Below are 14,356 nucleotides of genomic sequence, written 5' to 3' on the forward strand. Positions count from 1 at the left end.
GGCGGGGGGTTAGAGAATTCAATCCTTGAGGTGGCAAATGATAATATTTGATGAGTGCGTTTTAACAGGTTGCTGTGCTGGAATATGGAGTTGCAGTTGGAATTTTCAATCCCAGGTACGAACACTATGCTGTGACAAAATTTTCTCCATCTTCAGTATCACAATGTGGTGAGCAAGATTTGGGACTGTTCTAAATGGAAGTCAAGTGGCTTTAATTTAAAAAATAGTGGCTCTGCTGTTGCCTTGCTTATCAATAGTCTCTGGTGTTGCGATATTACATTTAATCCAGCTACTAATCTGGGTCTGTCCCTTTTAAAACCCATTGTTCTCAATGGGCAAATCCAGGTTTTGGATGAGTGCTGAGGCCAGATTGACCATCTACTTGTAAGCCTCAGGCTGCAGGTTTTTGTTTCCAGGATATTTTGTACTTCAGCAAAATGTGACGATTTGAAATGTGGAGGAGTCTGGTGTCACAAAATGGACGCAAGAATTTTATATTTAATTTTGCGTTTCATTCATGTCTCCATTTCCCAGGCAGCCGGGTTTAAAGTATAAAAAATGCACTGTTCATATCATTTCCGTCAGGGCTGCGTAGAAATCGTCACTGTAGCTTGCTGTGCTGAAATTGTCTGCTGCCTTTCCTATATTACAAAAGTACCTCATTGTCCGAATTCTGGGACATCCTGGGGCATTTGAGGCGCTATGTAATTACAGGGCTTTTGTTAACATTCTGCCACTTTCTCATTACAGACTAGAGGATAGCAGACATATAGTAGGCCACAACTAGAATATTGCGTCTCGTTCTGGACAGCACACTTTAGAAAGGATGTGAAAGTCCTAGATTGGGTGGAGAGGAGATTCACCCACATGATTCCAGAGATGAGGTTCACAAGAATGATCCCCGAAATGAAGGGCTTGTCATATGAGGAGCGGTTGAGGACTCTGGCTCTGTACTCGATGGAGTTTAGAAGGATGAGGGTGGATCTCATTTAAATTTGCAGAATACTGAAAGGCCTGGAGAGAGAGGACGTGGAGAGGATGTTTCCACTCGTAGGAGAGACTAGAATCTGAGGGCACAATCTCAGACTGAAGGAATGATCCTTTAAAACTGAGATGAGGAATTTCTTCAGCCGGAGGGTGGTGAATCTGCGGAACTCATTGCCGCATTGTCACTGAGTGTGTTTAAGACATAGATAAGTTCTTGATTAATAAGGGGATCAGGGGTTATGGGAAGAAGGCGGGAGAATGGGGATGAGAAACATAGCAGCCATGATCGAATGGCAGAGCAGACTCGATGGGCCGAATGGCCTAATTCTGCTCCTATATTTTACGGTCTTCTGAGGAATTTGAGCTGCAAGGTTAGATTGTAGAGGATGGGGTTGTTTCCCTGAAGGCAAAGGAGATTTGAGGGGAAATTTGATAGAGGTAAATTATGACCGGTTTGGATAAGTTGATAAAGAAAAGCTGTTCCCCTTAGTTGATGGTTCATGGACCAGGGAGGCACAGGTTGACGGTTTGGGGCAAAATATGCAAGAGGAGGGGGGTGGGCATGAAGGTGGAGGTGTGGAAGAACTATTTTACACGGTGAATGGTACTCTCTGCCTCCGAGGGTAGTGGAAGTGGAGACAACCAATGAATTCAAAAGGAAATTGGATGGACACATAAGAGAAATAAACATGCGGGGTATAGAGTAAGGGAATAGAACTATCTGGGTTTTGCTGCAGTGAACCAGCATGTACCTGATGAGCTGAATGACCTCCACCTATGCCTCTATTGATTCTTAGGGCTCTGATATCCAGGGAAAAATCGACTTTGAGACTCGGATGCGGGAAGGGATCTGCAAACTTCTTGCTGCCTCCAGCCAGCGGGATCAGGTCCTGCACGTTGCCAAAAACCTGCTCACCTGTAATGCTCGCATCCTCCACTATGTGGCCGAGTTACAGAGGCACAGAGAGGAGCACCCCTTGCCCAAAGAGCCACCCAGGTAGGCTGGAACTGGAACCTTGTAGGATGTATTTCTCTTGCTTTTCCATTTAGCTGCTTGATTGTTGTCTCTTCAGCGTACTTTATCGATTGTTTACAGCTCCCTCATAATAAGCAACCATAAGAACAGTCTCCCTGTAGCCCGATCCTGATTGATATTTTTTAAATTTTTAAAAAATATGTTTATTCAGATTTTTCCAACAAAGTTTATAACAAGCCCCCCCCACCCCCCCATAACAAAAAGAAAAAAAACACAAACACAACAATCGAAAATAATACAAAACTTATACATTGGGTTTCCCCCATATATAGTAACCCCCCCATATGACATTCAAAGGTACCCTTGGGGAATCCCCACCCCACCCACCCAAATACCCCCCCCCCGAAAGAGACCCCCCTCCCCCCACCCTTGGGTTGCTGCTGCTGACCGACCTCCTCCTAACGCTCCGCGAGATAGTCTAGGAATGGTTGCCACCGCCTGAAGAACCCCTGCACAGACCCTCTTAAGGCAAACTTTATCCTCTCCAGCTTAATGAACCCTGCCATGTCATTTATCCAGGCTTCCACACTGGGGGGCTTTGTGTCCTTCCTTAATAGCAGGATCCTCCGCCGGGCTACCAGGGACGCAAAGGCCAGGATACTGGCCTCTTTCGCCTCCTGCACTCCCGGCTCGTCCGTTACCCCAAATAGTGCCAACCCCCAGCTCGGCTTGACCTGGACTTTCACCACCTTGGACATAGTCCTCGCGAAACCCCTCCAGAACCCATCCAGTGCCGGGCATGACCAGAACATGTGGACGTGATTCGCCGGGCTTCCCGAGCACCTCCCACACCTGTCCTCCATCCCAAAGAACCTACTCAACCTCGACCCTGTCATATGCGCTCTGTGAGTAACCTTAAATTGTATTCGGCTGAGCCTGGCGCAAGAGGAAGAGGAATTAACCCTACTCAGGGCATCAGCCACAGACCCTCATCTATCTCCTCCCCAAGCTCCTCCTCCCACTTGCCCTTTAACTCCTCGACCGAGGCCTCCTCCTCTTCTTTCAGCTCCTGATAGATCGCCAAAACCTTGCCTTCTCCGACCCATACACCCGAAATCTCCCTGTCCTGAATCCCCTGTGCCGGGAGCAACGGGAATTCCCTCACCTGCCGCCTCACAAACGCCCTCACTTGCATATACCTGAACGCATTTCCCGGGGGTATCCCAAACTTCTCCTCCAGCGCCCCTAGGCTCGCAAAAGTCCCATCTATAAACAGGTCCTCCATTCTTCTAATCCCTGCCCGATGCCAGCTCTGAGACCCCCCCATCCATCCTTCCCGGGACGAACCGATGGTTCTTCTGAATCGGGGACCAAACCGAGGCTCCCACCTCGCCCCTATGCTGTCTCCACTGCCCCCAGATCTTCAACGTTGCCGCCACCACCGGACCCGTGGTGTATCTTGTCGGCGAGAGCGGCAGCGGTGCCGTCACCAGTGCCCTCAGGCTCGTGCCCCTGCAAGACGCCATCTCCAACCTCTTCCACGCCGCCCCCTCTCCCTCTATTACCCACTTACGGATCATCACCACGTTAGCTGCCCAATAATAGCCGCACAGATTCGGCAGCGTCAGCCCTCCCTGTCCCGACTACGCTCCAGAAACACCCTCTTTACCCTCGGGGTCTTATTTGCCCACACGAAACCCATGATACTCCTACCTACCCGTTTAAAAAAGGCCTTGGTAATCATATTGGGAAGACACTGGAACACAAAGAGAAACCTCGGGAGGACCATCATTTTAACCGACTGTACCCTGCCCGCTAGCGAGAGTGGCGGCACATCCCATCTTTTGAAATCCTCCATCTGCTCCACCAACCACGTCAAATTGAGTTTGTGCAGGGCCCCCCAACTCCCAGCCACCTGGATCCCTAGGTACCGAAAGCTCCTTTCCGCCCTTTTCAGCGGCAGGTCGTCTATCCCACTTCCTTGGTCCCCTGGATGCACCACAAAGAGCTCACTTTTCCCTACGTTGAGCTTATACCCCGAGAAGTCCCCAAACTCCCTTAGGATCCGCATGACCTCCACCATCCCCTCCACTGGATCTGCCACATACAACAACAGGTCACCGCATACAGCGACACCCGATGTTCCTCTCCCCCTCGGACCAATCCCCTCCATTTCCTGGACTCCCTTAGTGCCATGGCCAAAGGCTCAATTGCCAATGCAAACAACAAGGGGGACAGGGGGCACCCCTGCCTCGTCCCTCGGTACAGCCGAAAGTACTCCGACCTCCGCCGATTCGTAGTCACACTCGCCACCGGGGCTCTATATAGCAGCCTGACCCAGCATCCATAGCTGCCACTACCTCCGCTTCTCCCTCCACCGATGGCATCATAATCACATTGAGGAGCCTCCGCACATTCGTGTTTAGCTGCCTGTCCTTTAAAAATCCCGTCTGGTCCTCATGGATCACCCCCGGGACACAGTCCTCAATTCTTGTGGCCAGCACTTTTGCCAGCAACTTAGCATCCACATTGAGCAGCGAGATTGGTCTATACGACCCACATTGCAGTGGGTCCTTGTCCCGCTTCAGGATCAGAGAGATCAGCGCCCCGGACATTGTCGGGGGCAGGGTGCCCCCCCTCCCTTGCCTCATTGAAAGTCCTCACTAGCAACGGGCCTAGCAGGTCCACTTATTTCCTATAAAACTTGACCAGGAACCCATTTGGCCCCCGGGCCTTCCCCGCCTGCATGTTCCCCAATCCTTTAACCAGAATGAGAATTCACTGGCCAGGGGCCTGACAAACCTCCATGGATCCACTCTTTTCCCCCCCCCGCCAAATCTGGTCCATAAACCCCCGAAGCACCTTGGCTGCAGCCGGCCTCTTCCCCGTCTTGGACCTAGAGCGATCCAATGCTAGATCCAGCAACGTGTTGAAATCCCCCCCCCCATTATCAAGCTTCCTACCTCCAGGTCCGGAATCCGACCCAGCATGCGCTTCATGAATCCGGCATCATCCCAGTTCTGGGTGTATACGTTTACCAGTACCACCCGCACCCCCTGCAACCTACCGCTCACCATCACATATCGACCTCCATTATCCGCTACAATATTCTTTGCCTCAAACGACACCGCTTCCCCACCAGTATTGCAACCCCTCTGTTCTTCGCATCCAGCCCCGAATGGAATACCTGTCCTACCCATCCCTTTCTCAGCCTAACCTGATCTGCCACCTTCAAATGTGTCTCCTGAAGCATGACCACGTCTGCCTTCAGTCCCTTGAAGTGCGCGAACTCTCGGACCCTATTAACCGGCCCATTCAGGCCCCTCACATTACAAGTTATCAGCCGGATTGGGGGGCTGCTCACCCCCCCCCCCCGCCCCCAACCCCTGCCGACTAGCCCCCACCCCTGCCGACTAGCCATCTCCTTTTCTAGGCCAGTCACGTGCCCGCGCCTCCCACACCCTCCAGTCCCCCAGACGGCGGACACCCGCCCCGACCACCTCTCCTATTTCCAGTTTCCCTTTGGCCAATGCAGCAACAACCCTATACCCCCCCCCCCCTCTCCACCCCCCCTCCCCCGCTAGATCCATATCTAGCTCTTTTGCTCCCCACATTACACTCCCGTAAGTCAGCTGACTCCTGCTGACCCCGGCCTCTCCCGCCTTCCCATCGACCCCCACAGTGTGGGAATCTCCCTTCTCCCTGGCAGTCAGTGTGCGCTCCTCTCCAGTACCGCCCCCCCCCTCCGACCCTCACCCCCGTCCTTCCCTAGCGCGGAGAAAAAGCCCGCGCTTTCCTGAGCCGGCCCAGCCCCCGCTGGCGCAGCTCCTTTTGCGGCCTTACCTCAATTCCCCATCCCCGGGCCTCCCCTCCCCCTCTTCCCTCGTGGGGGTCTGCCCCTCCAACACCGACGCCCACACTCTCCCACAGTCTCCCCATCAAATCCCTTCACCCATCCCCATCCAGCACCCAACCAAGGGAACATTCCCCACACTTAGTTAAAACCATATATACAGCAAACATTCCCCCCACAAAAACAAACCGTCAATTTGAGTCCAACTTTTCAGTCTGTATAAAGTTCCATGCCTCACCAGGTGTTTGGAAATAGTGGTGCTGATCCTGGAATGTGACCCACAATCACACTGGCTGCAACATACCGAACTTCACCCCCTTCCGATGGAGCACCACCTTAGCCCGATTGAAACCAGCTCTCTTCTTGGCCACGTCTGCACTCCAGTCCTGGTAGATTCGGATCTCCGTGTTCTCCCACCTGCTGCTTCGCTCTTTTTGTCCATAAAGCGGTGGAACCTCACCACTACAGCCCTTGGTGGCTCATTGGCCTTGGGTCTCCTTGCTAGGACCCGGTGCGCCCCATCTAGCTCCAGGGGCCTCGGGAAGGCTCCCGCGCCCATCAGCGAATTGAGCATCGTGCTCACATATGCCCCGGCATCGGGCCCCTCCACTCTTTCAGGGAGACCCAGAATCCTAAGATTCTTCCTCCTCAACCTATTCTCAAGGTCCTCAAATCTTTCCGCCCACCTCTTGTGCATCGCATCATGTGCCTCCACCTTCACCGCCAGGCCCAAGATCTCGTCCTCGTTCTCCGAGGCTTTTTGCCGCACCTCTCGGATCGACGCCCCTTGGGCCTTCTGGGTCTCCACTAGCTCCTCATTCGCTGCCTTCATTGGCACCAGCATTTCGGTTTTCAGCTCCTCAAAGCAGCGTTTAAGAAACCCCAGCTGCTCCTGCGACCACTGCGCCCATGCTGCTTGGTCTCCACCCGCCGTCATCTTGCTTTTTCTCCCCCTCACTTTTCGCTGCTCCAAGATCCATTTTTTCACTGCACCACTCCTGGTCCAATCCATATACTGTCGGGGGGACCTTGCTGTCACCTTCCCACACTGGAAGCCGTCGAACAAGTGCCGTTGCGGCCCCTCTAGAGAGCCCAAAAGTCAGTTCCCGGCGGGAGCTGCCCAACGTGCGACCTATCCAGGCATGGCCGCAACCGGAAGTCCTGATGAATATTTTTACACAGTAAAGAGAGTCCCACAGCTTCACTGGACTTGTGTGAACACAGTCGGACTCGCCACTATCCCATACAGTACAAATAGAATAAAGGTTCCAGTTTGACAATGGATGTCATTGAAAGCCCTGTAGTAAATCCACAAAAAGTACCATATGGTGTTTTAGAAAGGAATACTGTATTCCGGTTGCGGCGATGCATCGCTAAGCCGCACGTTTCGGCACCTCCCGTTTCAACGGACTTTTGGGCTCTTATCGGGAGCCCCAATGGGAACTTTTTTTGGCCAAACCCACTGTGGTGACAAAGGAAGCAGTCCCCCCGGGGGTGGATGGAAAGGAGCGGCAGTAGCGGCCAGATTACGGGGATCGGATCCTTTGGAGCAGCGGCAGAGAAGAGAAGGGAGAAGCAAGATGGCGGCCGAGGGAGCCCAGATGGTATGGGGCCCGGAACAGCAGGAGTTCCTCCGACGATGTGTGGAGGAGCTCAAGAAAGAGGTGCTGGCGCCGATGTTACTGGCAATCGAGGGACTAAAGGAAACACAAAAGGTCCAGGCGATGGAGCTCCGTGGAGTGAAGGCAAAGGCAGCCGAGAACGAAGATGAGATACAGGGCCTGGTGGTAAAAACGGAGACGCAGGAGGCACTACATAAGAGGTGCATAGAAAGGCTGGAAGCCCTGGAGAACAGCTCGAGGATGAAAAACTTACGGATTTTAGGTCTCCCCGAAGGAACAGAGGGAGCTGATGCTGGGGCGTATGTGAATACGATGCTCCATACTCTAATGGGAGCTGAGGCCCCAACGGGCCCCCTGGAAGTGGAGGGAGCGTACCGGGTCCTCGTGAGAAGACCAAAGGCAGGGGAAACACCAAGAGCAATGGTGGTGAAGTTCCATCGCTGCAGGGACAGAGAGATGGTCCTGAGGAGGCATGGACATTTATTCAGGATGACAAATTGGACTAGACTTGAGAAATTGATGTCCGGAGGGAGGTAGCGAGGTGGTGGCACAGAAATGTAAAGTGGGGAGAGGGGAGGGCTACTGTATAATAATGTTGGACGGGGAATATTTCTCCCCCCCCCCGATTGGGGGGGACACGAAGAAATGTGGGCGCCGGTGGAAAAGGGGACAGGGAAGGGGAATGAGGGAACTGCGCCATTAGGGGCGGGGCCGAGAGGAAAGCGCGGGTATTTTCCTGCGCTATGGAAATTATAGCGGGAAAAGGGGCGCAGGAAGGAAGGGAGCCTCACACGCAGGGAGGTCAAAGAATGAACGGGGGAAGCCGAGGTCAGCCAGAGTTAGCTGACTTCCGGAAGCAATATGGGGGGAGTAATCAAGCTAGAGGGGGATCTGGAGGGAGGGGTGGGGGGATTAACTGGGTTGCTGCTGCTGAGGGTAAGGGGGAGCTGATACGAGACGAGGTGGTCGGGGCGGGAGGGCGCCGTCTGGGGGACAGACAGGTGCGTGAGACCTGGGTGAGGAGATGGCTTAAAAAAGGAGATGGCTAGTCAACGAGGCGGGGGGGGGGGGGGTAAATGGCCCCCCAATTCGGCTGATCACGTGGAATGTGAGAGGTTTAAATGGGCCGATTAAGAGGGCAAGGGTGTTTGCGCACTTAAAGAGACTGAAGACGGATGTGGTTATGCTCCAGGAGACGCACCTGAAATTGGCGGATCAGGTTAGACTAAGGAAAGGATGGGTGGAACAGGTATTCCACTCCGGGTTGGACGCGAAGAACAAGGGGGTGGCAATACTGGTGGGGAAACATGTATCGTTCGAAGCAAAGACCATAGTGGGGGCAGATATGTGATGGTGAGTGGCAGATTGCAGGGTGAGGCGCTTGTGCTGGTGAACGTATATGCCCCAAACTGGGATGATGCAAGATTCATGAAGGGAATGCTGGGACGTATCCCGGACCTGGAAGTGGGAAACTTGTTATTGGGGGGGGACTTCAACACAGTGCTGGTCCCAGGGCTGGACCGGGAGAAGGCCGGTAGCGGTCAAGGTGCTTAAGGGATTTATGGAACAAATGGGGGGAGTAGATCCGTGGAGATTCGCCAGACCGATGGGTAAAGAGTTTTCCTTTTTCTCCCACGTCCATAAGGTATACTCCCAGATAGACTTTTTTGTTTTGGGAAGGGCACTGATCCCGAAGGTGGCAGGAACGGAGTACTCGGCTATAGCCGTGTCAGACCACGCCCCGCATTGGGTGGATCTTGAACTGGGAGAGGAAAGGGAGCAGCGCCCACTCTGGCGATTGGACATGGGACTACTGGCGGACGAGGGGGTATCCGGAAGGGTGAGGGGATGTATCGAAAGATACCTGGAGGTCAATGACGATGGGGAGGTCCAGGTGGGGATAGTATGGGAAGCGCTGAAGGCGGTGGTTAGAGGAGAGCTGATTTCCATCAGAGCCCACAAGGGGAAACAAGAGGGTAAAGAAAGAGAGAGATTAGTGGGGGAAATTTTGAGGGTGGATAAGAAGTATGCGGAGGCCCCAGACGAAGGGCTATACAGGGAGAGACGAAGATTACAGACGGAATTTGACCTGCTGACCACGGGAGAGGCAGAGACACAGTGGAGGAAGGCACAGGGGATACAGTATGAATATGGGGAAAAGGCGTGCCGGCTGCTGGCCCAACAACTTCGGAAGAGGGGAGCGGCGAGAGAGATCGGAGGAGTTAGGGACGAAACAGGAAAGATGGAGCAGAGAATAGGGAAAGTGAACGAGGTGTTCAAGACATTTTATGAGAGGTTGTACAAGTCCCAACCCCCGGAGGGGAAAGAAGGAATGATACACTTTTTGGATCAGCTAGAGTTCCCGAGGGTGGAGGGGCAGGAGGTGGTAGGTCTGGGGGCGCAGATTGAGGTGGATGAGGTGATCAAAGGAATAGGGAACATGCAAGCAGGGAAGGTCCCGGGACCAGACGGGTTCCCGGTGGAATTTTATAGGAAGTATATGGACCTGCTGGCCCCGCTCTTGGCGAGAACCTTTAATGAGGCTAAGGAAAGGGGGATATTAACCCCGACAATGTCGGAGGCGACGATATCGCTAATTCTGAAACGAGACAAAGACCCGCTGCAGTGCTGGTCATACAAGCCCATCTCCCTCCTAAACGTAGATGCCAAACTGCTGGCCAAAGTGATGGCGACAAGGATAGAGGATTGTGTCCCAGAGGTGGTACATGACGACCAGACAGGGTTTGTAAAGGGGAGACAAATGAATGCCAATGCACGAAGGCTGCTGGGGGTGATGATGATGCCCCCAAAGGAGGGGGAGGCAGAGATAGTGGTGGCGATGGATGCAGAGAAGGCATTCGATAGGGTGGAGTGGGACTATCTGTGGGAGGTGCTGAAGAGATTTGGGTTCGGGGAGGGGTTCATTAGATGGGTTAGACTCTTGTACGGTGTCCCGGTGGCAAGCGTTATTACAAACAGGCAAAGATCGGGATACTTTCGATTACATAGGGGTACAAGACAAGGGTGCCCCCTGTCCCCGTTACTGTTCGCGTTGGCAATTGAACCATTGGCCATTGCGCTGGGGGACTCTTAAGAGGTGGAGGGGGGTGCTGAGAGGGGGAGAGGAACATCGAGTGTCACTATATGCAGATGACTTACTGCTATATGTGGCGGACCCGGTAGAGAGGATGCCAGAGGTAATGCAGATACTCAGGGAGTTTGGAGAGTTCTCGGGATACAAATTAAATATGGGAAAGAGTGAGCTTTTTGTGATGCACCCCGGGGAACAGGGCAGGGGAATAGATGCTCTGCCGCTGAGGAGAGTGGCAAGGAACGTTCGATACCTGGGGATTCAGGTGGCCAGGAACTGGGGAACCCTACACAAACGTAACCTGACGCGATTGGTAGAGCAGATGGAGGAGGACTTTTAAGAGGTGGGATATGGTGCCCCTGTCATTGGCGGGCAGAGTACAGGCGGTTAAAATGGTGATCCTCCCGAGGTTTCTTTTCGTGTTTCAGTGCCTCCCCATCCTGATTACAAAGGCCTTTTTCAAAAAAAATAGACAGGAGTATTATGGGCTTTGTGTGGGCGGGAAAGACCCCGAGGGTAAAGAGGGGGTTCCTGCAGCGCAGTAGGAACAGAGGGGGATTGGCACTGCCGAGTCTGAGTGACTACTATTGGGCCGCGAATGTGTCGATGGTCTGTAAGTGGATGAGGGAAGAAGAAGGTGCGGCATGGAAAAAGTTGGAGTTGACTTCCTGTAAGGGAACGAGTCTAAAAGCGTGGTGACGGCGCCGCTGCCGTTCTCCCCGAAAAGGTACACCACAAACCCAGTGGTGGTGGCGACCTTGAAGATCTGGGGGCAGTGGAGACTACACAGGGGAGTGACGGGTGCCTCGGTGTGGTCCCCGATAAGGAATAACCACAGGTTCGTCCCGGGGAGGATAGATGGGGGATTTCAATGTTGGCAGCGAGCAGGAATTAGGAAGCTGAAGGACCTGTTTGTAGACGGGACGTTTGCGAGTCTGGGAGCATTGGAAGAAAAATATAAGCTGCCACCAGGGAATGCCTTCCGATACATGCAAGTGAGGGCATTTACGAGGCAACAGGTGAGGGAATTTCCGCAGCTCCCGACGCAAGGGATCCAGGATAGAGTGATTTCAGGGGCATGGGTTGGAGAAGGTAAAGTGTCCGAAATATACAGGGAGATGAGAGACGAGGGGGGAGGCGATGGTAGAGGAGCTGAAGGGAAAATGGGACGAGGAGCTGGGGGAAGAGATCGAGGAGGGGCTGTGGGCAGATGCCCTGAGTAGGGTAAATTCTTCGTCCTCGTGTGCCAGGCTTAGCCTGATTCAATTTAAGGCTCTACACAGAGCGCATATGACGGGAGCAAGACTGAGCAGGTTTTTCGGGGTGGAGGACAGGTGTGGGAGGTGCTCAGGAAGCCCGGCGAACCACACTCACATGTTCTGGTCGTGTCCGACACTGCACGAGTTCTGGGAGGGTGTGGCAAGAGTGATTTCAAAGGTGGTGTGGGTCCGGGTCAAACCAGGCTGGGGGTTAGCTATATTTGGGGTTGCATAAGAACTGGGAGTGCAGGAGGCGAAAGAGGTCGACGTCTTGGCCTTTGCGTCCCTAGTAGCCCGGCGAAGGATTCTACTTATGTGGAAGGAAGCGAAGCCCCCGGGCGTGGAGGCCTGGATAAACGACATGGCAGGGTTCATAAGACTGGAACGAATAAAATATGCATTAAGAGGATCGGCTCAGGGGTTCACCAGGCGGTGGCAACCGTTCCTTGACTATCTCGCGGAACGATAATGGAAAAACAGAAAGGACAGCAAGGGGGTGGGGGGGGGGGGGGGGGGGAGTATTATTCCGTGTTTTTGTTTTTTGCCAGTTGTTGATATTTGCTTTTTGGTTTATCTCCTTTTTTCATTTGTTGTTAGTTTAATATATTATTTAAATAACGTTTAATGTATATTCCTTTATTAAGTTGTAAAAACGGAAAATTTCTGTTTGAAAAATTTCAATAAAATATATTTCACAAAAAAAAGAAAGGAATACTGTACTATTTTATGAAAACCTTTTAAAAATGTGCCTGTAGGGGTTGACCCCTTTAATGCCAGAGAAACAAATCACCCTTTCTTCTTGATGAAGAATTGTAAAGGGCTTTCTGTAATGGCACTATTGTACTTCAATATTGACTTTTTGGAATAGTGGAGATTAGAAAGCACGGTTGCACTGCTGCCTCACATCGCCAGGGACCCGGGTTCAATTCTGCCCTTGGGTGACTGTGTGGAGTTTGCGCGCACTCTCCGTGTGTGCGTGGGTTTCCTCCAGGTGCTCCGATTTCCTCCCACAGTCCAAAGATGGGCAGGTTAGGTGCAGTTATGGGAATAGGGTGGGGAGTGGGCCTAGTAATAAGGGTCGGTGTAGACTCGATGGGCCAAATGGCCTACTTCTGCACTGCAGGGATTCTATCTACAGAGCAACATATTACAGACAAATGATAGGTACAGAGATTTCAATATGTTGCATGCATGTAACATGCTGCCTGTGCGACCTGTATGTTAGTATAACACCCTTTTCGAGTAAGTATTTTTCAGACCATGTTCTTTATTCCACAGGTTGTCAGGCACTCAGATGAAAGAGCACTCGCCATGCTCTGGAAAAGTTGCAATATCTGGTACCACCATTTATGCATGTACTTTGTGTTTATTTCCCATCTCCGATTACAAATAATAATAATAACCCTTTATTGTCACAAGTATGAAGTTACTGTGAAAAGCCCCTAGTCGCCACATTCTGGCGCCTGTTCGAGTAAGCTGGTACAGGAATTGAACCCGCGCTGCTGGCCTTGTTCTGCATCACAAACCAGCTGTCTAGCCCACTGAGCTAAACCAGCCTCTCAAAGGCACTTTACGTCTACTATCATAATATTGCCAGTTCCACCCCTGCCCCTCGTCAGCCTCCCAGCTCCACCCTCCATGAGCTTGAACTCGTCCCAAAACTCAACTGCTCGTTTCCTGAGTCACACCAAGGCTCATTCACCTATTACCTCTCCACGCGCTGACCTACGTTGACGTCTGGTCCACCAACACCTGAGTTTTTAAATTTTCATCCTTTTGTTCAAATCCCTCCATGGCCATACACCATTCATTCTTGTAACCTCATCCAGCCCCATAAACCTTGGGAGATCAGGACTGTCAGAGGATACAACCGGATTTAGATCGTTTGGAGACTTGGGCGGAGAGATGGCAGATGGAGTTTAATCCAGACAGATGTGAGGTCATGCATTTTGGAAGGTCTAATACAGAAAGGGAATATACAGTGAATGGTAGAACCCTCAAGAGTATTGACAGTCAGAGATCTAGGTGTACAGGTCCATAGGTCACTGAAAGGTCTCCACAGGTGGAGAAGGTAGTCAAGAAGACATACGGCATGCTTGCCTTCATTGGCCAGGGCATTGAGTATAAAAATTGGCAAGTCATGTTGCGGCTGTACACTTGGAGTACAGTGTTCAATTCTGGTCGCCAGAAGGATGTGAAGGCTTTGGAGAGGGTGCAGAAGAGATTTACCAGGATGTTGCCTGGTATGGAGGGCATTAGCTATGGGGAGAGGTTAAATAAACTGTTTGTTCTCACTGGAACGACGGAGGTTGAGGGGGGACCTGATAGAGGACTACAAAATTATGAAGGGCATAGACAGAGTGGATAGTCAGAGGCTTTTTCCCAGGGTAGAGGGGTCAATTAGGGGGCATAGGTTTAAGGTGCGAGGGGCCAGGTTTAAAGTAGATGTACGAGGCAAGTTTTTTTACGCAGAGGGTAGTGGGTGCCTGGAACTCGCTGCCGGAGAAGGTGGTGGAAGCAGGGATGATAGTGACGTTTAAGGGGCGTCTTGACAAATACATGAAATAG

At 52.2% G+C, this 14,356-nt stretch overlaps 1 protein-coding gene across 1 annotated transcript in view; it reads left to right on the forward strand.

Annotated features, from left to right (window-relative positions):
- rtkn2 (rhotekin 2) overlaps positions 1-14,356 on the forward strand; it is a 76,482-nt gene that overhangs the window by 27,195 nt on the left and 34,931 nt on the right. Inside the window, exons 2-3 of the mRNA XM_072478823.1 lie at positions 1,785-1,984; positions 13,067-13,125. Of these exons, the coding sequence (XP_072334924.1) occupies positions 1,785-1,984; positions 13,067-13,125 (259 nt within the window). The remainder of the gene's footprint in view (positions 1-1,784; positions 1,985-13,066; positions 13,126-14,356) is intronic.

The sequence above is a fragment of the Scyliorhinus torazame genome, chromosome 16 (assembly GCF_047496885.1).
Source record: "Scyliorhinus torazame isolate Kashiwa2021f chromosome 16, sScyTor2.1, whole genome shotgun sequence".
NCBI lineage: Eukaryota > Metazoa > Chordata > Chondrichthyes > Carcharhiniformes > Scyliorhinidae > Scyliorhinus > Scyliorhinus torazame.